This window comes from Brachyhypopomus gauderio, chromosome 5 (assembly GCF_052324685.1).
Source record: "Brachyhypopomus gauderio isolate BG-103 chromosome 5, BGAUD_0.2, whole genome shotgun sequence".
Lineage (NCBI taxonomy): Eukaryota > Metazoa > Chordata > Actinopteri > Gymnotiformes > Hypopomidae > Brachyhypopomus > Brachyhypopomus gauderio.
In genome coordinates this window covers 12291997-12316980 of record NC_135215.1, presented here as the reverse complement: position 1 = coordinate 12316980, position 24984 = coordinate 12291997, and the positions used below count along the sequence as shown (strand labels likewise).

Here is a 24984-nt window from a genome sequence, read left to right as displayed (position 1 = left end):
ATCCTGCAATGGGAACACTAAGAGCTACACTAGTAATTGTCAGTCGGCACTGAATCCATTTTAATGAATATGAACATGATCTCCCCTGCCCCCCTCCCCTTTAAAAAAAACATCTAATTTTCCAGCTTACCCCACATGTACAGTACAAGAAACTAAATGTTTATAAAAACAGAAAAGCAGTAAATTCATATTGGTTTATAGGTGTTTAATTTAGTATTATTTCCAGTACACTGATAGTAATCTATAATTTTAATCTTAAAATAAGTGACAAATTTAGATTTCATATAATTTCAGTATTTTTTAATCAATATATAATCAATATCCATTACAAGATCACACACAATTTCATTAGAGCTTGCACACATGCATGAATTGATTGAAACAGGTTTCCCTGTACAGCTAATCCAGAAAGGCCTGAAGTAAAGCGATAACTTTGTGAAGTAGTAACACATATGCCAGTACAGCAGCAGTGCTAAAGGGAACGGGAGCAGAAGACTGAAGCTGCCTCACACTGTTGAAAGATGACTGAGAAAATAGCTCCACCTACTGGTACCTACCATCTACTACAAAATGCATTCGTAATTAAACATCTTTCACAACATGGTTCAAATTATTATTACATGGGGACATAAGACCAAGACAGAAGTCAGAGCATGCTGCACAGTTCTAAACTCAACTCTCACCACCCGTGTAATAGCAGTTAGTCTGGAGCTGTGGCCAAAGGTTGGTGTTCCATCTGCAGTGCTGGGCACTGATGCTGTGGGCTTCGTCCACTCACCCACTCCGCACTACGGCTTCAGTTCAGTGGAGAGTAGGGACAAGGAAACATGAGCTTGTTGCTTTGATATTCAAGGTACCCAACACTCTGCCGCACTGCGAAGACAGAATAAGAAAGCTGTGAGGAATATAATGCCTAAAGGAATCGTAAGAAAAAGGTCTCTACAATGCACGGTCACCTTTTTTTTTTTTAGAAAAAGATCTCAAATTCTGAAACTTTTACAAAATTGGGAAAAAAAACTACAGATAATTCTGGGAGAGGGAGAGACAGCCACCATCCCTGTCAGCACGTAACCGCTGGAGACACATACCTCAACAGGTACAGTCATATTTGCCAAATCCTCACTTTTTTTTTATTGTTGAAATGCGTTGGCAATATTGTACTCAGTATACTGATGCCAAAATAAAGTCTTGAGTTTTTTTCTATCTTTAATTGCTTTGCTATAAATATAAACTGTCCCAGGCCTGCCACAGGCCAATATGATTTGTATTTCACTGGCAACTCTGTCCAAGCTTGAAGATGCCATTTCATTTATTGTAAAGGTCAGCAGCAGGTGAATGTTTTCACCAAGGTCACCACTGAAGAGCCAAGCTGTTTTAATATTGCATGTGATACAAGACAGCAGGGTAAGACACAATGTAAAAGGCGAGATTACCTGCAGCCACGACCCTGGGGTCACTGTGAGACTTGTATCTTATGGCTGCCCGTGCATCTGCAGACTCATACCACCACAGGACGTGCACTGCAGTACACAAAAGAGCACACGACACGTTCTGAAACAAAAACCTGATGTGCATCACATGTTAAAACAGGCTTTAGTGCACTTAGGTGTGGTGTGATGGCATGGGGAGTGTTTTGTGCCATGGTTTTCACATAATTTGAAAAGTAACTTTCAAATAAATTCACAAGTAAAACATATTACAAATGCAAGAAATGAGAATCAAATCTAATTAATTTTTTCAACACAGTACCACTCACATATTTTGACAGTCTTTGATTTACTTTTTTGTATTTGGTGATTTTGCTAGGGGTCGTGGGTTCGATTCCCAGACAGGCCATGACTGAGGTGCCGTTGAGCAAGGCACCTAACCCCAACTGCTCCCCGGGCGCCGGGCTAGGGCTGCCCACCGCTCTGGGTACGTTTGATCCACAGCCCCCTAGTAATCACTAGTGTGTGTGTGTGTGTTCTGACTGCACAGATGGGTTAAAAGCGGAGGACAAATTTCGATTGGGGTGTAAAAATCACAATTGACAAAATATGGCACATTTCACATTTCACATTTTTAGCTTCTGCATTCTTTCCATTTTGGACGTCTGGCCCATTCTTACAGGGGACAAAGTCTTAGAAAGAAGTGTTCACCTTATATCTCTTCTGGTCAGTTAACAGGTCAGCATTCTAGCCCAAATCAGGCATGGCTGTGTTTTAGAGCACGTCGACTCAAAAAAGCTGACCAATTGAGATTTAAGACAATGAAATACAAACAGGCATGTGAGGAACAGTTAGCACAAAATGGCCTCCACATGATGGGCTACGTTTTGAATGACGATTGTCAGCTACGCTGCTTATCCCAGCGTTTCATGGAAGAACCTCTGACAAAGATCAAGTCTTTAGTTTGAATGCACCTGTGTCAAACTCACCTCTATTGAGGCAGCCAAGCTCGGCATGGAAGACCCCAACTGGGTGGCCATACCCTGGAGCCGCGTGGGTGTTGACTGCAGCGTGGAATACCTCGCCCCACACGGCTGGACCACCTGGCTTCATCTGGAAGGACACCAACTCATAAACACCTGGGGGAACAAACACACAAAGTATCAGTCACTGGTACCTCAACCGGATCAATGTTCTGAATCAGTGCTGAGTACTTATAGAGTAAGAATGTTTGACAGGGCAAATACTGCCAAAGTACTGACAAACAGACCTGTTTACATGGCCAGCTTTTCAATAGGAAAAGCTCTCACTCACTGATCAGACATGCTCATTCTTTCTTTCACACACACACACACACACACACACACACACACACACACACACACACACACACACACACACACACACACACACAGTTTGTCCCTTAGACACACACAAACACACACACCTTTTTACATAGTTCAGAATATGACAGTGAACCAATATGACTTCAAGTCTGTATTCAAAGAGGCAGAGGTGTAGACAGCACTCCAAATCACTAATACAGCTCCAAGCATTTTTTTAAATGGTTATGCAATATAAAAATAAATAGGCAGCAGTAATGTACATTTATGGCATTTAGCAGACACTCTTATCCAGAGCGACTTACAAAGTGCTTTGCATCTGATCACAGAATTCATCCTAGGTAATAGTGCGGATAGGCCAGAATTCAAGATACGCTCGAGTCAAGTCAAAGTCATTACCTAGTGTTTTGCAAGTTAAACGTTTACCAAGAAGCACAAATAACCATAGACAGACATACAATTTAAGAACAAGGCACAGTATATAAACACAGTATATAGTATATAGACACAATATAGACACAGATTACTCAAACACACTCTACTGGTTAATATCACGCTCACCACCCTCTTTAGGAGGTTTCTGGATCTTGCTCCAGGGCACCATGTATGTGATCTCATTGTCCTGAGAGCTCAACATGGGCATGGCTTTAGAGATGTACTGCTCCATCCAGCTGGGGTCCTGAGCCAGAGCTGCCCGCACAGCTGCCCGCTGAGCATAACTGTCTAAAAAACACCATGTGAGTAATTGAAAAAGGCTGCCTATGGAATTCACAGAAAATGTGTTTAAAAATGTTTTGGGTTTTCAATTTTTTTCAAAATATCTATAAACTGTACATGACATATCACACACTACTAAAAATATGTACTTATTAGAAATACCTTGTAGATGTACAATTTGTGACTACAGCCCACCTATTCCAACGTGCAAGTTGTTAGCAATGCACAAAGCCCTTCATCAGCATTTAACCATAAACCTGATGCTGCCTGTGCATCAGTGTCACTACTGTGATGGCAATGGACTGTCTCCCAAATGAAAACTGTAACTGTACATCTGTATGCCAGGAGTACTGTAGACACAGTGAATACAGTGCACAGTGAATGTAGGTGCAGCATGGGTATTCATATTACAGTGGGTGGTGAATGTAGATACTAGGTCCCACACAAAATGTATGCTGTCATTTTCTGCAGGATGGGAGATGGAAGGTGGATATTGGCTAAACCCATAGCAATTTTACTCCTGAAACCTAATTTTGAAAAGCTGTCCAATCTGCATACACACAAAGCTCTCACCGTACTTCCATATGTGGAAGACCTGATTGAGACCTCCATACTCTATGGTCCAGTAACCCAGGAGCTCAGAGTGCGCTGTGCGCTGGTTGATGTTTTCGTTGGTTAGTTTGAGGAAGGCTGCGTTCTGATGGGGGTAGATGTTGTAAGTACGGAACTCGTAGAAAGTTCCGTCACGTTTCTGAGGTCCAGAAGACAGCGAGACCCTGGGTTGCTGGATAACAGAAAAGCAGGACATCACTGACACCCAGTGATGAACATTGGTGTTACGCGATGTATATCCCTTGCCAAACGGAGCAAAGAAGAAGATATAGCCCTACAACCTTCTGTAAAAAAAAATGTCCAGCAATCGCTTTAGTAAAAGCATGAACACTACTACATGTCAAAGTCCTGTGCTGTCATGTTAATCAATAAACCACTGGTCTCTGGTGAAGCAAGTTTGACATAGTTGTCCATTCGTAGAAACTCTAGACTGTAGCACACACAGTATAACTCAATATAACACAGTGTGTGTGTGTGTGTGTGTGTGTGTGTGTGTGTGTGTGTGTGTGTGTGTGTGTGTGTGTGTGTGTGTGTGTGAGAGAGAGAGAGTTCTCAAGCATTGTGGTGCAGACTAATATTTCTATAAGCTAGCTAGCTAAGAGGAAATATGCAAACTTTCAGGGAATTCTTTCAAATTTTCGATGTAAACGTCCTGATATACTGGTGTTACGCGAACTGCACTTAATCTACCTTAACTAGCTAACCTAACCATCAGTACTGGATTCATAGCTATACTGGATAACTGTGGGCTTTGGTCCTTTTGTGTCAAGCTTACAGCGAGCACAGTCAGAGTGGTTATGGTGTTAGTGACGGGGGGGGCGGCGGGGGGTTTCAGCTACACCCGTAAAGACGCAGCTGCGTGTTTAAGGGGTTGAGGCCATGCCTTCGATATGTTATATCAGCTTTGTGGAAGGTTCTCTGGAGTTAAGGCAAGCAGGCTGTTGTTTGTCTCCGGACGCAAAACTGAAAACATGAAAAGTGAAATCAACATGACATAGACTAACCTTTACCGTTTTCGAGGAGATAATGTTTTCCGCTCGAAGCGTGGCTTTTCGGAGCACATTTCGTATTTGATGCATTATTTGCTTCTTTGAGTGTCTCCGGGATCCCTTGCTATACGTGCGTTTGAGCAGGTTTGACACACTTCTACATGAACCGAAACGCGGTGTGTTACGGAAGCCGATAAGGCAAGGTCAAAGGCGTCCGCTGCTTACACAAGCACGCAGATCTGATTACGTCTGTACAAAACTGCATGATCTATTGTGGACATGAACGATCAATTCTGCTTTTTCTAAATAGCGTTCATACGTATCATTGGGCATAACTAACAATGCATTGAATGTTTAAGCCTTTGTTATTTTAGGTTTTATTTAAGTGTTTATTATGCAACTGCATTTTGTTTTGTGATCAGCAGTTTTTGAGCAGGCCGAATGTTTATCCCTTAATAAATAGAGGAACAATACAGATTCTCAAAGTGTTGATGAAAAGGGCTACAAGGAGCGAAAGAGCGTCTATGTTAGCACTTTCCTCCCATATCTAAAAAACTGCAACAAGTGGTCGATCTCACGTGATTAAACGGTCATAAAGTCATACACACCCCGGGTATACGTCATGAATTGAGTTGTCCGTCATCAGCAGTGAAAGAACTTCATATTTAGAGCTTCAACTATCCTACTCTCCCGATGTAAGGACTTTTATCAACATGAGAGCTGTGTTTCTGATCTTCTTTGTCGTCTTTTCCGTGGGTAAGTCTGTGATACCCCTTCACATCCTAATAATCATGTAGCGATAATTCATGAATTCAGATCAGTGCCTACCAAATTTAACAAACATTAGCAAAACATAGCATTAGTACTTCCTTGCGCATATATATATATATATATATATATATATATATATATATATATATATATATATATATATATATATATATATATATATATATATATATTATTTATTTTTTATTATTATTTATTTAAGATCTTAATTTTGAAGATGAAGGTCAGTGACTAGGGAATGGGTTTCTGTCATTTTATAGGTGCAGATGGCAAGTCGTCAAGTCTGTACCAAAAGGTAAGCTATATCTGGTTAGATAACACAGCAAGCAATGCCCGAACAGCAGCAAATGCCATTCTGATGTACTGTCTGGGGTTGTGTTTGGATTTGACAGCCTGCGTGTGGGGACTTGGGCCTGTCTTCTGTGTGCCCCCTCAACTACTCTCCGATCTGTGGAAGCGATGGCATCACATATCCCAACGAGTGGAGAAGGGTATTGCTGCAGGCCGGAGCCCCGGTGGGCGTGGGTAAAGGGCGTATCATGTGTCAATCATTTTCGAATGCAGCCAATCAGATACTAGACTTTCGTTGTCAATCAATTTTTATTAAGCCAATTATCAGCCAGAGTTAGCTGTCAATCATTTTTTACTGCAGCCAATCATCTTAACAGATCTGCCAAAAGAAGGCGGAAACTGCACGGAGAAGCTCTTTAAACAGAAGTATATGCCGCTCTTACACAAAAGTAGCTGAATAAAAACATTAGAAGAGCCATGACTTTAGACATTTTTATATCAAAGTTTAAAATACTTCTCACTTGTTATTCTGGAACGGCACTTTAATGTTTTTTCCTTTATTGCACGTATTGCATCATTTCTACATCATATATATGTGGCGAGTGTAAATTGGTAGCGGAGGGGAGGTGTAAATGGACACAAATTAAGTATTATATCGCGATCGATCGCCAAGTATAAGCGCCTCCGCCGAGCAGAGCGTTGAGGAGCGATTTCGATTGGAGGATCGTGCTCTATTTTTTATTATTCATTTTTTTGCCGATGCTGGTCCAGCGTGTCGCGTGCCACTGATTATGCCTCGGCGTGCCAACGGTGGCCCGCGTGCCATAGGTTGCCGACCCCTGCTGTAGAGCCTTTGAATATTATAACCATTGTCGAAATTAAGCTCAGCAAGTAAAGTAAAAGAAGGACGCGATCACACAGTCTCATTGAAAATGTAGGAGTTAATGAATAAAGTGCACCAACGCAAAACCCGTGACATAATCCAAATAAAGTTTGAAGACTAGTATTGTTTTGATATAATCAAATGACGATGGAGTGTTGGAGTTATCGGACAGAGTTGATCAAATCAGAGTTAATCCAACTCAATGACTCCCGCAAAGATGTAATTAAACTCTGCCCACGAATTTCTCTTGGCGAAAGATGTACACGGTGAGCATACAATAGCTAGCTCTCCATAATTATGAGGATTAAAAGCAATGCCTGATTATATCAAAACAATACTGGTCTTCAAACTTTATTTGGATTATGTCACGGGTTTTGCGTTGGTGCACTTTATTCATTAACTCCTACATTTTCAATGAGACTGTGTGATCGTGTTCTTCTTTTACTTGCGCTACATTACTGGTCACATCTGAGCTTAATTTCGACAATGGTTATAATATTCAAAGGCTCTACAGCAGGGGTCGGAAACCTATGGCACGCGGGCCACCGTTGGCACGCCGAGGCATAATCAGTGGCACGCGACACGCTGGACCAGCATCAGTTAAAAATTAATAATAAAAAATAGAGCACGATCCTCCAATCGAAATCGCTCCTCAACACTCTGCTCGGCGGAGGCGTTTATACTTTGCGATCGATCGCGATATAATACTTAATTTGTGTCCATTTACACCTCCCCTCCGCTAACAATTTACACTCGCCACATATATGTATGATGTAAATGATGCAATACGTGCAATAAAGGGAAAAAAACATTAAAGTGCCGTTCCAGAAAAATAAGTGAGAAGTATTTTAAACTTTGATTTAAAAATGTCTAAAGTCATGGCTCTTCTAATGTTTTTATTCAGCTACTTTTGTGTAAGAGCGGCATATACTTCTGTTTAAAGAGCTTCTCCGTGCAGTTTCCGCCTTCCTTTGGCAGATCTGTTAAGATGATTGGCTGCATTAAAAAATGATTGACATCTAACTCTGGCTGATAATTGGCTTAATAAAAATTGATTGACAACGAAAGTCTAGTATCTGATTGGCTGCATTCGAAAATGATTGACACATGATACGCCCTTTACCCACGCCCACCGGGGCTCCGGGCTGCAGCATTACATATATGGACGAGTGTGCCCTGTGTTTAAACCGCGAGTGAGTACAGTAGTAAGACATGATGATTTACTTGTTTAAACATACTTAAAATCAACTAGGGGCATTATTTTCTAATCACATTAAATGCTGCTGTTGTTTATCAGCCTGGATAAGGTTGTGAAGATGATTTTGAAATGTTGCAATGCTCATTGAACGTGTGTCTTTAGGCAAAGCAACAGTGACATCCTGATTGTGAAAGAAGGGAGCTGCTGAGGAAGTGGGTAACTCCTCTCGTGATCATGTTTTATGCCTTGCTTATCTGCGCCTGTTTGATTTATGGGTGTCATTTCTCTGTTCAAACTGCACCTGAAACGTGTCATCGTGTTCTTATATAGACATGCATAGATGTGAACAACATTTCTCAAATTTCAGCTTTGTTATTAAAAACTAATTCAGTACATTATCATGTGTGTGGCATAATTATTTAAATGATTTTCGGATATGTTTTTTTTAGCAAACTCAGAATAACTGAGTGACTTTTTGATTTGCACGGATATCAGTTATGCTTAATGTTGGTAATTAATTATATTTTACTAATAATAAACCATCACATGCACGTTACGACCTGATACCAAGACTTAAAAATAAAACTAATTCGAGCAATTTCAGAAATTTCCGAACACCAATATTGCTCGGTCAAAACGACTGGAACAGGGGAACTAAAGTTTTAGGTCCTTGTTTCTAGGACGACAGCTACATGCTGACGGACTGATAAATATGTCCGCGCTCTCAGCTGCTTCTACGATGGTTGACCTGCATTGACAAATGTACTAGATGTGCGATAATCTGTGCCATGATCTAGAAATAAAATATTGTGTCTGTAATGCAGTGATGCTATGTATTGCTGCCAAACTAATAAAGGATGATATATATATATATATGACTCTCCACAATTCAGGCAGAGGAAAGACTAAATGTAGATAACATATTTAGTATTACCCTGAAGGTTTTCTTAAAAGTAAAGATCCCTTTGAAGGCCTCCAGAATTAAAGCAGAGTTTCTTAACTCCTCGGATGTTGAGACAAGTTTGTTGTCCGATTGTGAAGTTTGCTAACAGGGACAACATCGCACTGTTTCACACAGGCTGCCTCATGGCTAAGAGCAAATTTGAGTATGTGCGCAATTTTGAGACCGACGATACGTGTTTACGAAATTGCTACATAGTAGTTCGACTCGATGGGCGCAATTTTCACAAGTAAGTAGATAAAACAACATAATGAACATTGTGTACCGTTCGCTTAGTGTTTTTATTATTATTTTTGTTTGTAAAAAATCAGCTGACGACATTCGGGATGCGCTCGTTTCAGACGTGCTAAATGTACAAGTCCCTTCAGTTATTTATTTCGTTGTTGATGTGTGTGTGGCGACATTATATGCTTACTGCCTTTTCGTTCTTGTGTATGTTTATGCATATTTCTGTTCGTTGACGTTAATTGTCAAACGCTGCGTGCTTGCAGGTTTGCTGAAGAGCACAATTTTCTTAAGCCCAACGATGACCGAGCTCTAGAGCTGATGTCCCGCAGTGCCCGCTCAGTCATGGAGGAACTGGACGACATCGCTGTCGCTTACGGACAGAGCGACGAGTTCAGCTTCGTCTTTAAACGGTCCACCAACTGGTTCAAACGAAGAGCAAGGTAAACCTCACACCTGCAACCTCAGACTCTTTATCCGACAGTAATAACTATTCAGTTATCACTTTATGGATGATAAAGTGATGCACTCTGATTCCTCTGTCATTGTATTCTTCTGAGTTCAGTGGATAACTAAGAGAACTGTGTCATTCCCTCTGGTAAAATACAAGTCCCTTGTATTATATTTACATCCAATGCTGTGAAGCAGATATGGAAGCAAACAAGTCTTTTCTTCTCCCTCACTACTCTGCAGTAAACTGATGACCCATGTGGCATCCCAGTTCTCCTCCAGTTACGTGTTTTACTGGAAGGACTATTTTGGAGAGCACCCGCTGCTCTACCCTCCAGGCTTTGATGGTAGGGTTGTCTTGTATCCCAGCAACCGCAACCTTAGAGACTACTTGAGCTGGAGACAAGCTGATTGTAAGTGTTTTCCTCTCATAAGTCCATGTAATATAACTTTGGCTTCAGTGTCATTTACATGTACAAAGCAACAATAACACTTATAACTTTTGTAACTAATTTTAATTGTTTTGCATGTGTTCTGTTAATTTTCAGGTCATATTAACAACTTGTATAATACAGCTTTTTGGACACTGGTGCAAAAGGGAGGACTCTCCACAATTCAGGCAGAAGAAAGACTAAAGGTATGTCATGCCACTCAGCCAATCAAGGTGCTTTTGAATAGCAAATTATGTCTTTAGGCCTGGTTAAATTACACTGTATGAAAAGATGGACAGGTTCAATAGCTTAAATCCTCCATCATTAACATGTTTTCTGAATTCATGTTATTTCAGGGAACTCTGTCTGCGGATAAGAACGAGATTTTGTTTTCAGAGTTCAATATCAATTACAACAATGAATCAGCACTACACAGAAAAGGCACCACTTTGATCTGGCAGAAGGTAAAGTAGTGTCAGCTCTTTGAGTAGACAGTTTGAGTTGGATACCTGTGTGGAAATGTCACTGATTTAGTCATGGATATTTACATCAACACCCTACAGGTAAAAGAAACGTCAACTAAAAATGTCACGGTGCCCAGTCAGGGAGAAGAAGAGGTCACTTTTACACGGAGCAGAAGGAAAATTACGGCTTGTAACTGTGACATAATTGGAGATTCTTTCTGGGATGAACATCCAGACATCCTAGAAGAGGACAGTTAATCAGACACGAAGAGAGCGTGCTGATCCATGCACACATCAAGCACCTGTAGGATTTAATCTGGAAATTTTGGTATCATTTTTGCTTTGTTAATAAAGGCTTTTGACTATATAACAGGTTTCATGCCCACTGATTTTTTGTGATTCTGAATATTCAGAGGCACCTATTGCCACCAGGCAAGGCAGGCAACTGCTTGGGGCCCTGGGACACTGACAACCTTAACAGCAGTGGTGATGTGAACCAAGATGAACAGGTACAGCCTGGATTAGCATGTACTTCAGCTCTATCTCCACAAGGTGGCAGTCTTTAACGTCTACGTTTTAAACCATTGTGTCCACATCAACTTATTGAAGGCGTACAACAGTTGGCTGTTTTTCCTGTCTAATGCATTAACTCGTCAGTTAATTACCTAATATTTGACCTAACATTCAATTTCAATATTTTTGAATAATTAACCCTTTCCACACTTAAACGCATCCTTGCTTCCATAAATGAAAAATAGTGTGGTATATTTAAAAGTAGTGTGGTGTATTTGAAAGATTGTAAACATTTAAATGTGGTGTTGAACGTGCACAAAACTAGCAGGGTCATGGAATTCGTCAACAAATTGCTAACACGGTCATCATTAATTACCCTAGCAATAAAGCCCAAAACGTTATATATTTACAAATAATAATAATTAAAAAAGTGTAAAACTTCACAGCTGGGATTAGATAGTTTATATTATGTATTTGTTACTTTTGCTGAGAAACCTTTTTATTTGTTGTTTGTCAGCCAAACTTTTCACGTTGGATTAATTCAAACTCAGGACAAAATGATTAATATAGTGTACATGATTGGCAAATGAAATTGAGAAGTAAGTATTCCTATTTTGTTAAAATAGCATTTGAAAAGGCTTTTCTTGTAGCTTAATCCATTTACACCATTAATGATTTTCTTCTATAATAGATTATTTGTGATGTTGAACTGAACTGAAAAGTATATTTTTATATGTTTAGTAAAGGAATTCATTCATTTGAACAGGTTCATGGGCAGAATTCATTCATTTGAACAGGTTCATGGGCAGAATTCATTCATTCATTTGAATAGGTTCATGGGCAGAATTCATTCATTCATTTGAACAGGTTCATGGGCAGAATTCATTCATTCATTTTAATAGGTTCATGGGCAGAACAGAAGCTTTCATCCTCAATTTTGTGCAGGAAAAGCTGCAACAAGATGGAGTAGTTCAGGAAAGGCTGGTTTTTCCAACACCTAATTTTTTCAGTCTTGCAGTTTCACAAAAGCAGATTGTGTATCATCTTCTGCACTTTTCACCTTATGAACTAGTAGCTCTCATCTCAATCCCAGCTCTACATTTAACACCTTATCACCATTTCAGTGGTTTTCAGTGCTGTGCTACCAACAATAATGGCAAACTCTCAGCGTAAGGTGGAGCCATTATCCTGATCTGTACAGTGTTTTCTGGCTGGACTGCAGACAGTTGCTACATCATAACCTAATTACAGCCGCCCTCATCTTACATTTGCTGCTGATTCAGAAATGTTGCCATCCAAACCTTTATTCAGGTCTCCCCAAAAAACAAGATGGATGTTCTCTTTTCGTAAAAGAAATCCATTCTCTTGCCACAGAAGCTCCCATAGGTGGAGAGAATGAATATGTAGACTTTTCTCCAAGGTGAGAACACAGAGACAGGGGACTCGGGTGGCTATATTTGGCTAAAGCCTTGTTTTTGGACTGTGGCCATAGAAGAAATCATGTTCAATTGGGTTTTCATACAAATCAACACTATCTCTGCGAGAAGAGAACTACTGCAGCTCACAGAAAGTTAAAGAACTGAATTAGCTGAGTTTGGAGTTGTGTAAGTCCAAATACACAAGACCTGAGGGCCACACTTACATGTGCTGCTATGAAAAACTGGACAGTCTAGCCTACCAAGATTCCTTCAATGATTTGATGTTTGCTTTATTGTAAATGGAATATTACCCATTTTCTTGTTAAGTCTCATGAAAATCCAGGCCTGCTGTTGTCTATATTTCCAGGCTCGACTGCTCGTGTGCAATATTACACCACAATTGAAGTGGATTTTGAAGAGGATTTTTCTTATTTAATAACCATAGCAGGTTAATTCACACCATCTTGTTTACTATCATGTAGATATCCTATCCAGACTTGTACTGAATTTATTGTCTACAGAATAATCTACAGTGATGGTCTGCTGATTCCTCCAGTGTTAGGCTCTCAAATAAATATAACCATAGTAAACTGAAGACTTAAAGTAGTCTGAGGGCCCAAGTATTCACCAAACAGTTCATGAAAGACTTTGATGCAGGGGCTTCCATATTGAAACCAACATAGATGTGAACCTGTCGCTGGAGTGGCACTGAGATTGGCTGCTGTCGTGGTGAGACGTGCAAAGTCCTCTGTGGTGGTGCGGAGGTGGTGGTCCTGACCTGATGGAGGTGGTGGTCCTGACCTGAAGACGCCTGCCGGCACCGTCATTCAAAGTCGGACATTCTGTACTTTGTACTTTCTGACAGTAGTTGCCATGGAGACTTATGCAGGTATTCATTAGTGACAAAGGTAGCACAATATATGCCTTGATGGAGATGTGTTACTCCAGCTTTGACCTGTCTTACACCCCGCTGAGATGGAGACCGGGCTAGGGCGAATGATCCCAGCCCTTGCACACGGAACAATAAGGTTGTAAAATATTGCAAAGCCATAAACACACCAAGATCCAAAACAATGGAGAGGCATTGCACACAAAAGCGTGTGTAAATGTGGGCAGTGTGACTGCACGCTGAACTCCTGACCTCTCGGCCAAGGGAAGAAGCCACCAAGTTAAGACAAAGCAGTAATTATCTTCATGTTACTAACGCATTGTGAACATAGCATAGATGTGGTACAACTGTGTGTGTGGGGTGGGGGGGGGGTGAGAGTGTGAGTGGTAGTGTGAGAGAGAGAGTGCGACTGAAGTGGCGATCTCTTCCTTGAGCATCTGCTGGAGGATCTCATGCTGTCCCTCACATCAAACAGTCTCATCCAGACAGTGAGAAGAAGAGCTTCACCATGAGGCTCGGGCTTGGCACAGAAATGTGCCTTCAGCTCCTGTGAGTCGGCGGGCCGAGGGGCTGTGCGGGGGGGCTGGACACATCCTCTTCATCTGCAGGACACAGAGAGCTGGTGAAAAGGGGGAAAATCTACATGCTGAGGGCTTAGGAATGGGGCTGTTCAATAGGCAGTTTAGTCATCACAACAGGATTTGGGATTTGCCACAGATCCCTTTGCTCCTAATACCCAGTGCAATGCGCTCTGTGTCTGTCTGTCTGTCTCTTTCTTTCTCTCTCTTTCTCTCTATCTCTATCTCTCTTTCTCCTCTTTCTCACCCACAGTAGGACTGCCTTCTCTCGTTTCGCAATCATTCACATACAAAATCATTATGCAAAAACCAGCATAACCCGGCAAACTGTCTTATATCAACAGCAGCACAATCGGGCCCTTTTGTTTGCTCACTGGTGCATTGATCTGGGCATCTAAAGTCTTTGCTCAAAGAGTCTGCAGGGCTGGTAGACCCCCCCCCCCCCTTCCCCCCTACCCCCCACTCCCCACCACCCCAGCCACCATGCCAGAGCCAGGCCGCTTTCTCATGCTAATCGCATACTTTGTCCTTGGGTGGATTATCCTGCCGTGGCTTTTGTTGGGGACCCGGAGCGGAGCCCCGTGAGGGCGACCTCAGCCATGGCCTCGGACACACAGCCCCCCCCCTCGCACATGCGGCCCCACTCCGAACACACCCCTCCATGCACAAATTAGTCCAGCACAATTCCACCTCACACTGAAGAGGCCCCCCCACCCCCACCCACCCCCAAATCATTAAAAATGACTGCACATGCTCCCCAGCTACCGCCACTCAACTGAAACGCAGCCAGGCGCGAGCACGGTGCCTGCCTCACACATAAGGGGAGGCACAGCTACCATAGCAATAAGCACAGGGACCTATGTATATGGGAAAAGCCTGTTATATTGTCTTCCATGAGTTGCAGAGCAAATTAATTAAGCCCGTTTATAATATTTAAACTAAGTATTAACTTCACTATTAATTAATTTCACTATTCACTGTTCAGTTACTAGTCATTAATCAACAGTCATCCATTCATCCTGCGTGTTACTATAACACTCATGGCTATTCATTACATCCATGAGCTTCCCATTCAGTATTCTATTTCCATTCATCCCCTTTTTGGTTCTGATCCAGCTGCTCCACTCTGCTCTACTCTTGGTCTGGTGTCATGGAAGACCTGACCCTTTTCCCAGTCCACCTCCAGCACCGGCTCTCTCCACTTCCTTCAGTACTGCTGGATGTAGCTGCTGAAGCAGAGACGTACGTCCAGGTCCCCCCCACCAGAGACCTGTCCTCGTCTGAACAAGCTCCTGTGGTGGACAGAGGGTGGACAGAGGGTGACCCCCCCCCCCCCGCCACTCTGATGATCAGTCAGAACATTTCACAGCACCTCCTGACCGAAGACACTCATACAGTCAGATTTATTAGTCACGTTCATCCACTGTCATAACTGAGGCATTGTTCATGCACATTGTTGTCATGTTTCAGATTCACTGTCGATCATAAAGGAAACGTGTTTTTTGTAATATTCATAAAGCAGAGAGATTGGCATTACATCATTACGTGAAGTCTTCATTTTGCTAATGAGTTGACTCACAGTGAGATAAACAAAAAAGAGAAAGTGAAAAGTGCTAAAGGCAACAAAAGAGTCTCGTTCCTCCCACTCCCTATTGGTTGATGACATAGATGCTTTTCTTTCTCTGCAAGCTAATTGGCCACCCAGGCTTTCACTTGATTGGATGTTTTTTTCTCTATGCATGTGCATGTGCTCTCCTGGCTAGACACATCATCCGACATGCCAGTATTAACACCACTGGATACCAGTGTTGCCGTAGAGAGTTGTCAAATGTTGAGGCCACGCAAGCCTGTTATAAAGATATATTTGCGCAATGATTTGAACAGATACACACACGCACGTAGACAGCTTAAATTTCGCTATTACACAGCACGTTGTTGGATGGATCAGAAAAGACATATTAAATGAAATGCTATGAAAATACATTCACAAAGACGAATTACACTGTGTCATTTCTCTAATGAGATACATAACAATTACCAATTCATTTGTATTTATTGCAAGAAAAAAATATTTAAATACTATCCAGTCCCCTTCAGATGTCGCAAATATATCTGTGGCACTATTGCATAACCTGAGGTTTTGTTACTATTCATGTACACGAACACATACAGTGTGCAAACACACAAAACAAGTTGTATCAATATTAGTTATGGTGCTCTGTTAGGATTGTCATGCTGTTATGTTAAATGGAGCTGGAAGGACCAAAATACCTGAGAGGCCTCCAGTCACATCTCAGTATCTCCCCTCAAGACAAGAGGTGATAGATGAGCCAGCCCTGATCTCATTATTTCATTAGATATTTAGAAGCAGTGGTGGAATTTGGTTACCCCTGCATCCCCCTTCAGGGGCAGATTTGTGGGGTTGTGATCACTTCTATAAGCCCAGAGAAAGATGTTGGGGGTGGGACATGGGGAGAGTGATTAGATTGTGCTACTTCCATATGGTGCCATCAATGTTCTGTTTTCCTAGTTCTGTCAATAGCAGACTGGCCAATTGCCATTTGAATGGTATGGAACCAATACCCCGACATAACAAACTTTGTCTCAGAGCCAGACCTCACCCTAGAGACCCCAAACCCAGCCCTACACACCCACCTCCCGTAAAATACAAACACAGGGAATCTGGTTAGAGAATAAAAGCAGGGGGGGGGAGGGGGGCTATGAGGGGTGGTGGCGGGGGGTTAAAAAAATGGTGGGGTGTCAAGTGAGGCGCAGAAAACTCCAGAACAAAACTGGGGCTCTTTGAGGCACACAAAGGCACAGCCCTGTCTTTTCTGTTTGCTGCGACTGGTGACGAGAGATAAGGGAATTCCTCAATACAGACGAAGACACAAAAGGCCTCCAGTGTTGTGGGGGTACTACCTCAAGCCACTGGTATTATGCTTATGTGTTTAAGAGATTGGGCTGATAATACAGCACTTTGTCTGACAAGTTTTGCTCTATTTGTATGTCAGTCTCTCTTTTGCTGTTACCATTGGCTTTTCCAATTGATCCAGTGCACAAGCACTACAAAGATCAGAAACTAGCTATTTGTTTTCTTTTCTGGAAGAAAACTGACCATAGAAATGCAAGAATTAGAGTATTATTTCAATATTTTGGCATTGGTGTTTTGCTCTGATTGCTCGTTTGATTTTAGCCAATCCAAAACATGTGCTTTTGATTGTGTTTTCTTACCTAATTTCAGACTCATTTAAATATACAATTAGCATTCAATTGCCAGACACCTGTCATAAACCAATATTAAAACCCACATCATAATTCATTTTTAACATACTATAAGGTCAAATCCAGTAATGTGCCAATAAACAAATCATAAAGTATGATGTTATAACCAATCAAAACCGTATTATTAGCACAGCTAAATTATATCGCACCTGCACCCCTTCATCCAGGGTTTGTTTTCTGGGAGTTTGCCAAATACAGTGGATGTTCCTAGTGCCTCTTTGGAGAGTAATATCCACATAAATCACAGGGAGCTCACTGCAAGGATATTTCGGGGCAAACAGATTAATCATAGTCTGCGTTTTGTGAGGCTGTGTAGTTTTTGAGCATTCCACTGCGAGGTGAACTCAAGGTAGCGTGTGAGGGCGAGGGCTGGCCGACAGAAGAATCGGCTCAGTGGGGTGACGTGCGTGGGCAGGACTGCTACAGGAGACTCGTCAAGCAAAGGCGTTATTAACATGAAATGGATCCACGTGTGCACACCAAGGCTGCCCCTTTGACTGCTCTGAATCACTTTCTGATTTCTTCATGACAGTGGTAGCAAAATGCTATAATTTGCTATAGACATCATCTGTGGGACGTTTTATTAGAATCACAAATTTCCTGTTTGTTAAACTGTTCAAATAAATGAACAAAAATTATTTGTTGTAAAATGTTCTACGTCTCACAAACACGTACATAAACTCCTTATTCATACTCATAACCTGGTCACTTGTGGCCCACTGCAGTCTGCTACTGGAAAAATGATAGAAAGTCAAAATGAGGAGGCAACAAAGCTGTAGGGAACCTGTCCTTAGTGACCAACCTTCCACAGTTTGTTAAGATTCCAGAAAGTGCCCGATCACACTTTGATAATGAGATGATATTGAGCATGACTGCAGAGCTGGAACACACAGTGTGCTGCAAGAAGGTATGGACTCTGATTTATGAAGAATGGCACATTTATCATCAGAGCCTGAACCAGAGGCCTTGACTATAAGTTGCTCCCAGCAAATTCCTTTGCTGCATAAAACAAGCTTCTCTGATATTCTTTAGATTCATTTAGATTCATCTCAACGTGTAGATTCAACAGTCCACAATCCCTTTTTTTTAAGTCCTGCAATGACTTCCTAAACTACTTTGAAATCAAGTGCATTAATGAAGCACATAAGATGCAAATTTGTATAGCTTGGAGGCCAACTGTAATGTTCAATATAGTCAATAGTCAATAGTCAAATTTATTTATAGTTTTTATTTATAGTTTTTCACAAAGCAGATTTACAATCGTATGGGTCCAGATCCCTAAGCAAGCCAAATGCGACAATGGCAAGGAAAAACTCCCTATGATGGTGGGGATAAGGAAGAAGCGAGGACCAAGACTCAAAAGGGATCCTCCATCCTCCATTGGGCGGCCCGTTAGCACAAGTCTGGTGCGCAGGGTGGTTCTACAGTTCTACAGTAATAGTTAAGGTTCTTGTTCCCCGGCCAAGTAGTCACAGTCCCTTCAGTGTAGATGGTGAGCCTCAGGTAGGAGCTAGCATCAGCACGTCCTCTTGTGGCAGTGGCACATCCAACCCCGGCATCAATACATCCACCGGCAAGCCAGACCATCTCCCAGGTGCTTGTAGGTGCTTGTATCCAGTCGTCTCCAATATCCCATGTATATGTATCCAATATCCCATCCCCTTTGGGTGGCTTGGTTAAATACACAAATTACACAAAAACACAAATTACACAAAATCAAATTATACAGACGAATACACAATTCACACAAAGCACACAATCAGACTAAGTATAAGGTAACTTGAATTAAAATTCTGGGTGTTGATATTGTCAATGTAAATGTCTTGTGATGAACGCCAGGTTTCCATTCTGTGTCAGAGCAGTAATAATGGTACTGTAGACTCCGACTGCAGTATTACTCCCCTGTTGAACCTCGGAGAAGAAAGATATGTGATGTGGTAAACATCCCTATAAAGGGATTAAATGTAAGATACATTGTGCAGGTACACACTCACACTTTCACTCCGGCATACACAGACATAGCCAAAACAGAATAATGCAAGTGGGAGGTTCCTACAGTTTTCTTACTCAATTATCAAATTAACACATTGGTTTACAGATCGAGGAGATACAAAGTGGCCTAGACAGAAAGATGAACCCTCAGCAAACACACACTTCCCTTCCACAAGCTATTGGTGTCTGCAAACAGCCTTAGACTAAAATAGTTTAATTGTAATCTGAAAGTGGGAAGCCTGATACCTGGGTGCACTTTTTGATGGTTGGGAGTGACCACTTTCATACATCAGTGTAGAAGGACTATCTGTAACACAAACACCAAGCAGCCTCTAAAACCTCTGGGCTCACACTGCCTTTGCTTCTCTAGGAATGTCCTGCACCGTTTGGACTGTGACACTGTGGCATGTTGCCTTTGTGCCTTGGACATCCCGCAGAGCCACAATATGGCTTTCAAAGGAACAATGTGAGCAAAAAATGGACCTAACCCAGAGTAGCCGAGGGAGGCCCGAGTGGGCCAGGCCTGGGTAGACGGCGTCCCGGCCCAGACTCGTCCTCCCCGTCCTGGCCAGACCAGCACAGTTTGGGGTTTCCCTGCCTCCATTCTGGCACAGTGGACTTGAGTCATTAGCCCTCGAGCCCTCATTAATTCGATGTCAGAGCAAGGAAAACACCCAGCCATGTACCTGAGGACCTTCTGGGACCGGGAGCAGGAGCTTGGATTTGGATAAGGAGGGAGCAGCCCTCCTGCTCCTGATGCCTTTGTTTCTCCTGCTACTGAACTCACATCGCGTGCTAGATAGTAACGCTCTCTCCCTTTCCGACACACGCAGATACGCATAAACACTCCGGTCCATCTGTAGGTACCAGACGCAGGAGACGCAGAGAGGCAGAAAGAGCATTGCTCCTACCTCTGCTGACACGGTGCGATTTAACGCTAAGAACACGACTTCCAGTCCCACAAGGCGCACTTTACGCGGCAGGGCCTTCACCACTGGTGGCGCCAGCATTTTCTCTTAGGCCTAAAGTGGGGTCAGTACAAACGGAAAGAAATGGGTCGTTGCTTTTCTATTTTAAGCTGGTGCTGTCAGGGAGATGCATTGGTAATCTCGAGCCTCTTGACGGAGAAAAAGCAGAGAAAACTGCAGAGTGCGCGGTTTCCGAGCACGTGGAGCCGCCGCGGACCGAGCAGAGCCGAGTGATAGTGTCAGTCTTATCATCACGCCGCTTTCACACACCATCTCACGCCATCTCACGCCTCTGGCCTCACACCCCCTTTATCACAGAAGAGGGGGAAATATAAGACAGATGGTCCTCTTTTTCTCTCTCATACTCTCTCTCTCTCTCACACACACACACACACACACACACACACACACACACACACACACACACACACACACACACACACACACACACACACACACACACACACCTCTTGCATGCACACATATGTGCACATACCCAGTCACCCACACTCACACACACACACTCCTCTCCTCTGTGCATGACCTTTAACATGGCTTGTTTTGACAGGGGAGGCTGCCTCCCCCCCACAGACACTCACTAACACATCCCCAGGGTCCTTGTTGTCCAACAGCCACTTCTGGAATGTGAAATGACGAAATGAGCAACAACTTTGACAACAGAGGCGGAAAAGCGAGGGGACGTAGAACACAGAAGTCTTGACATTGTCAGTTTACCAACACATCAAAGCAACCATTCCTCAAGCTCCATTGAACCTGCTCTGCTTGTGTCTGGATCTCCACACACTGGCCTGTGCATTAATCTAGGAGGTTGGTATGGGCGGCTGTGATATATGCAGTGGAGAGGCAGCGGGTGGAGCCCCCTGATGTTCCCACACCATCTGCCATGTGGAGATGCAGTCCAGCCACAGCACACACACACACACACACACACACACACACACACACACACACACACACACACACACACACACACACACACACACACACACACACACACACACACACACGATCATACACACTCTTGTTCTTCATGCGGGACTGCAATCTCTGCAGTCACACTGCACATATGTTCACATCATTTATCTGCCTGCACGTAAAAATCTGAATTGCACAAATTTGCCATAGTAAATTTGTCATAATACCATAATCATAGTAGCATTAAGTTCATCATTAGTAATGTGCTATTAAACATGATCTAGTGTGTGGTTATAGACATTCACTTAAAAATTATTTTTAAAATTAAATATTCTGGAGCATAATATCATTATGCTCCAAATTACTGTAGCCACAGTTGTCAGTTTTCAGCTTGCGAACTCATTGGCTTCCCCTATAACTTCAGCTTCTGTTGTTTTGTGCCCTGGTGGCGTTTTTCACATGAGCGTGGCCTTCAAGGGTCAAGGAAGCATTTGTTGGCTGCCCACCATCCGTGCAGTCTGTGTCACATAATCGACATTTAATAGAGGCAAACTTTAGAGTGGTTCTCTGCACAAGCAGATTGGGGGGAGAGGCCTCTCCGTTGTTCCCTTGCCAAGCCCATCTGTCTGTGCCTCCACGGTCACCATCAGCACCCGGGCCAGTGCACGGGGGGGCGGGGCGGGCCGGCAGACCGCCCCCGATGACTGCGTGACCTCCCCAGGCTCACACAATGCCCCCATAGCCGTCGTTGAAGGAGCACTTGTTGACTCTGACAATGCAGCTCTCCCATGACATGGTGCAAAGCAAATTGCTCTCTGCATTCTCGATGAGTTTGGCAGACATGGCGCAGGCACCTCCAGACTCGTGGTCCACACGCCGGGATCCTCGTGGTCCACACGCCGGGATCCTCGTGGTCCACACGCCGGGATCCTCGTGGTCCACACACCGGGATCCTCATGGTGCACACGCCAGGATCCTCGTGGTCCACACGCCGGGATCCTCGTGGTCCACACGCCGGGATCCTCGTGGTCCACACACCGGGATCCTCATGGTGCACACGCCGGGATCCTCGTGGTGCACACTCCAGGATCCTTGTGGTCCACACGCCGGGATCCTCGTGGTCCACACACCGGGATCCTCATGGTGCACACGCCAGGATCCTCGTGGTCCACACGCCAGGATCCTCGTGGTCCACACGCCGGGATCCTCGTGGTCCACACACCGGGATCCTCATGGTGCACACGCCAGGATCCTCGTGGTCCACACGCCGGGATCCTCGTGGTCCACACGCCGGGATCCTCGTGGTCCACACACCGGGATCCTCATGGTGCACACGCCAGGATCCTCGTGGTCCACACGCCGGGATCCTCGTGGTCCACACGCCGGGATCCTCGTGGTCCACACACCGGGATCCTCATGGTGCACACGCCAGGATCCTCGTGGTCCACACGCCAGGATCCTCGTGGTCCACACGCCGGGATCCTCGTGGTCCACACGCCAGGATCCTCGTGGTCCACACGCCGGGATCCTCGTGGTCCACACGTCGGGATCCTCGTGGTCCACACACCGGGATCCTCGTGGTGCACACTCCGGGCTCCTCGTGGTGCACACGTCGGGATCTTCATGGTCCACACGTCGGGCTCCTCGTGGTGCACACTCTGGGCTCCTCGCTCTGGAGAGGAGGAACCAGGGAAACAATCAAGTAGCTTTTGAAAGCTTTTGGTAATAAGAACTTGCTTCTTTCTTTCAACAGACTCTGGTCTCTTACTCCAGGAAGGGCCTATATTAGTTCTCTTCACATGCTGGATTTGTGCACTTGAAGGAAAGGCTGCATAAAGATTAATACACAAAAAAACAAGGCATGTTAATAAAACACCTTTCATGCAAAGTGCTTCAAGTGATAATAGAACAATAGAATATTTAAAAATATTACAAACAAATAAAATTGAGATTAAGAGAACTCCATAAAGAGTTTAAAGAATTAAAATGAAAGGTTAAGATAAATTAAAATGAGATTAAAATGAATTACACACACAAAAAAATGACATGTTAATCTTGGGTTCAGGATGTGAAGTTTGGATCGCCTTCCCAAAGGAAGGAATTCCACAGCAATGCAAGGGATGCACAGATTACTCACCAGATTAATCTGCATACTACAGCATGATTCTAATATTAGGTGACAATAGAGACCAGGGAGAACAATATGCCAATAAAATGCACTGACAAATCTCAGTGTTGTATCTGCCAACACCAACCCAATGAATCAGACCTAAAAGAGCAGACACTGAAGAGAACTGTAACATAAATTATGAGGCAAGCTTATCTTTATGTCCCAGTGGGATTCTCCCATAATTAGTTTGCCATCGTTTTCCTGCTGGTGTTGTAAAGATAACAGAAGACAATATACTCTAATGAAACTATTGCGAATATTATCTGTTCTCTAAGCATCTAGTGAGCGCCATGTGGGTTTATTTGCCTCTACCATCATGATTAAATCTCAAGTTTAATTATAGTTTCATGCTAAAGCAATTATTTTTAAAAACCATGACACAAGGTTTGTTTGTTAACCTAACTATTTATTTCTTATATACTTAGTCATTCATCCAGTTAATAGCGACCCTTTGACATATCAAATAACAAAAGCATTAAATTAATGTTACTTTAATTTATATTTTATTTCACCATAACTATTTATGAAGTGAGAGGTAAGGTGATATGAACAGTGAAATTGACACATGAAAAATAACAGCATTAAAAGATTCAAATACTGCAGTGAGTGACAGGAACTGCCTCAAGGGTCATTTCTCTCTGGAAGGTCATTTCTCTCTGGAAGAATATACTTTACCTCGCAAGAACTATTTACCCTGCAGATATTCGTTTAAAAAGACAGAACCCTATTAAAACAGCAGCAGTGTTCTGTCTGCTGGTCATGACATGGTTTCTCAGGACTGTCATGGACTGTGCTGCTATACAGTAAAGCACTTTGAAGACTCTTCCATATAATAAGGATTGATATGCTGATAGCTTTAGGGAAATGGCTCTTTCTCACTCATACATGCACACACACACACACACACACACACACACACACACACACACACACACACACACACACACACACACACACACACACACACACACACACACACACACAAACCCAGATTCCACACACTATTGACTGTTTGTCAGATAATAGCTAGAGGGATGAATGTTATGAGTGTTACCAGTGGTGCACGAACATAGCCTCAAACCTCTCTCTCTCTCTCTCTTTCTTTTTCTCTTTGCCCTTTCATAACGTTTTCTCATGAATACTTTCCACAGCCCTGTCAGCCTCATTCTGCATATGTGAGGTCTGCACTGGCCCTTTCCCCACTGCCTCTCTGGTGCACTGTGTGCACACAGATAAATCTGCCATATACCCACAATGATTAGTGTTCTATGTTAGTATCCTCTCTTTCAAATACTGATAAGTGTTCTATGTTAATATTTTCACTGTCAAACACTGATGTTCTATGTTATTATTCTCTCTCTAACACAGACTGGTGTTTTGTGTTAGTGTTCTCTCAAACAGATTAGTGTTTTGTGTTAGTGTTTTCTCTCTCAAACACAGACTGGTGTTTTGTGT

General features: G+C 43.0%; 3 protein-coding genes across 8 annotated transcripts; 2 read left to right on the top strand and 1 right to left on the bottom strand.

The window, feature by feature from the left end:
- Nucleotides 1-190: 190 nt before the first annotated feature.
- Nucleotides 191-5306, bottom strand: nipsnap3a (nipsnap homolog 3A (C. elegans)). Of its 3 annotated transcripts, none has more exons than XM_077005745.1 (6): nt 5110-5306; nt 4061-4271; nt 3332-3493; nt 2417-2566; nt 1434-1520; nt 191-873 (listed from the first exon to the last, which is right to left on the bottom strand). In XM_077005745.1, the coding sequence occupies exons 1-6, from the start codon at nt 5176-5178 to the stop codon at nt 797-799; spliced, it is 756 nt and encodes a 251-aa protein (XP_076861860.1). In that variant the 5' UTR covers nt 5179-5306; the 3' UTR covers nt 191-796. The 3 variants fall into 3 exon arrangements, with proteins under 3 accessions (XP_076861860.1, XP_076861859.1, XP_076861861.1); XM_077005744.1 differs by having other exon boundaries at nt 5104-5303; XM_077005746.1 differs by having other exon boundaries at nt 4061-4297; nt 5104-5243.
- A 139-nt stretch (nt 5307-5445) lies between these two features.
- On the top strand, nt 5446-8647 carry LOC143514491 (putative pancreatic secretory proteinase inhibitor). The gene is made up of 5 exons (XM_077005747.1): nt 5446-5844; nt 6138-6172; nt 6270-6361; nt 8224-8244; nt 8412-8647. Exons 1-5 carry the CDS (start codon nt 5802-5804, stop codon nt 8455-8457), a joined length of 237 nt encoding a protein of 78 aa, XP_076861862.1. The 5' UTR covers nt 5446-5801; the 3' UTR covers nt 8458-8647.
- A 130-nt stretch (nt 8648-8777) lies between these two features.
- thg1l (tRNA-histidine guanylyltransferase 1-like) lies at nt 8778-11993 on the top strand. 4 transcript variants are annotated; one of them, XR_013130884.1, is made up of 7 exons: nt 8778-9439; nt 9702-9878; nt 10129-10298; nt 10434-10522; nt 10673-10780; nt 10880-11108; nt 11194-11993. XR_013130884.1 is itself a non-coding variant. In XM_077005742.1 (7 exons), the coding sequence occupies exons 1-6, from the start codon at nt 9258-9260 to the stop codon at nt 11036-11038; spliced, it is 885 nt and encodes a 294-aa protein (XP_076861857.1). In that variant the 5' UTR covers nt 8778-9257; the 3' UTR covers nt 11039-11084; nt 11194-11993. The 4 variants fall into 4 exon arrangements, 3 of the variants coding, with proteins under 3 accessions (XP_076861857.1, XP_076861858.1, XP_076861856.1); XM_077005742.1 differs by having other exon boundaries at nt 10880-11084; XM_077005743.1 differs by lacking the exon at nt 11194-11993 and having other exon boundaries at nt 8778-9011; nt 9328-9439; nt 10880-11146.
- The last annotated feature ends 12991 nt before the right edge of the window (nt 11994-24984 follow it).